Consider the following 1,319-nt stretch of genomic DNA (forward strand, 5'->3'; position numbering starts at 1 on the left):
AGATCCAATAGTGCAAAATGCAAATTCTTGCACTTTTTTGACTGGTCTTAAGATTGTGATCAGGAGTGTACTGTATATTTGGGTTCTTTTAAGTTGCCCTTTAGGTATGAAGGAGCGACACAGATGCCATGCTGGATTTTACCACTTCCGGTGGTCTTTTATTTTTGGTAACTATGACAACATGACATCACAACCTCATGTGCAACTTCACTGTTAATTATCAGTAACAATACTAACATTCTGAAGAATTAGTCTAGAACYGGCATTAATATTTAATGCATCACTATACTACAGCAACAGTGTTCAGTGGCTCGAAATCTCACTCCAAGCTCAGGTCAAAGCTTGAGAGCCCTGTAAACAGCTAATGATAACTGCTAACTCAAGCTCTGTCATTAGACAGGTGGCATCCATAAAAACATGCCAAAATCCTGGCTAAAAGTTCATAAAAACAATTTTTACATTCACCAAATACATTTATACCACAAGCAGATGAATCACAAAAATGCTAAAGATGCTACACGCACACACATGGCTCATGACACAGGTGCAGCGCTGCAGGTGGGAGGTGAAAGTTGTTTTCCTTTGGGGACTCAAACTTACAGTAGAACCAAATTTTGTGGAAGCTAATTGGTTTGCTGCTGTCCCCGGGACCCGACCTCRGGTAAGCAGAAGAAAACAGACGGACTGGTTCGCTAACAGTTTCCAAAGTTAGCAAAAATGCTAATCTGCTAAATAAGAAGTTAGCGCTGATATTAGCTGTTTGTAGGTCAGTGGAACTGTGCCCACCACTGATGCTCGTATTATTGGCCCGGCCTCAATCAAACAAGTGATTGATGTGGTCAGCATCTGTGTGGAAAGATGTTCTTGAAAAAAACAGAGATTTTAAAAAAGAATTTGCCGTTCTGATAGTGTTACATTTTGTCTGACAGCACCATGTTCCTGATGGGCCCGGTGAAGCAGCTGAAGAGAATGTGTGATAAAACAAGAGCTCTGGCCACCACCATCATGCTGGTAATTTGAACCCTTCCCTTCAATTACAGTTTTTAGATTGGATTTAAAAGCTTTGCTTATTTACCCAGCCTCATTTATGGAAAAATATCTAAAATGAAAATAATGATGATAATAATTCAGAACTTTTTAAGTGGGGTTCTGTGGAAACTTTAATATCTTCCCTGTTGTAGGTTTGCTAAATAATATGTGCTTTCATTTGGAACATCTGTCTATTATTCTTTCAATAGTGATTCCGTTTTTCTGACTCAAATGACAAAATAATTCCCACTCTGATACAGTTGCCACCACGTTTCACTGTTTTCAGCAGA

At 39.1% G+C, this 1,319-nt stretch overlaps 1 protein-coding gene across 1 annotated transcript in view; it reads left to right on the forward strand.

Annotated features, from left to right (window-relative positions):
• Positions 1-1,319, forward strand: part of LOC106526074 (vesicle transport protein SFT2B) — an 11,753-nt gene that overhangs the window by 7,711 nt on the left and 2,723 nt on the right. The window contains exon 4 of the mRNA XM_014020547.1: positions 930-1,011. Within this exon, the coding sequence (XP_013876001.1) occupies positions 930-1,011 (82 nt within the window). The remainder of the gene's footprint in view (positions 1-929; positions 1,012-1,319) is intronic.

Source organism: Austrofundulus limnaeus, unplaced genomic scaffold (assembly GCF_001266775.1).
Source record: "Austrofundulus limnaeus strain Quisiro unplaced genomic scaffold, Austrofundulus_limnaeus-1.0 Scaffold256, whole genome shotgun sequence".
Classification (NCBI taxonomy): domain Eukaryota; kingdom Metazoa; phylum Chordata; class Actinopteri; order Cyprinodontiformes; family Rivulidae; genus Austrofundulus; species Austrofundulus limnaeus.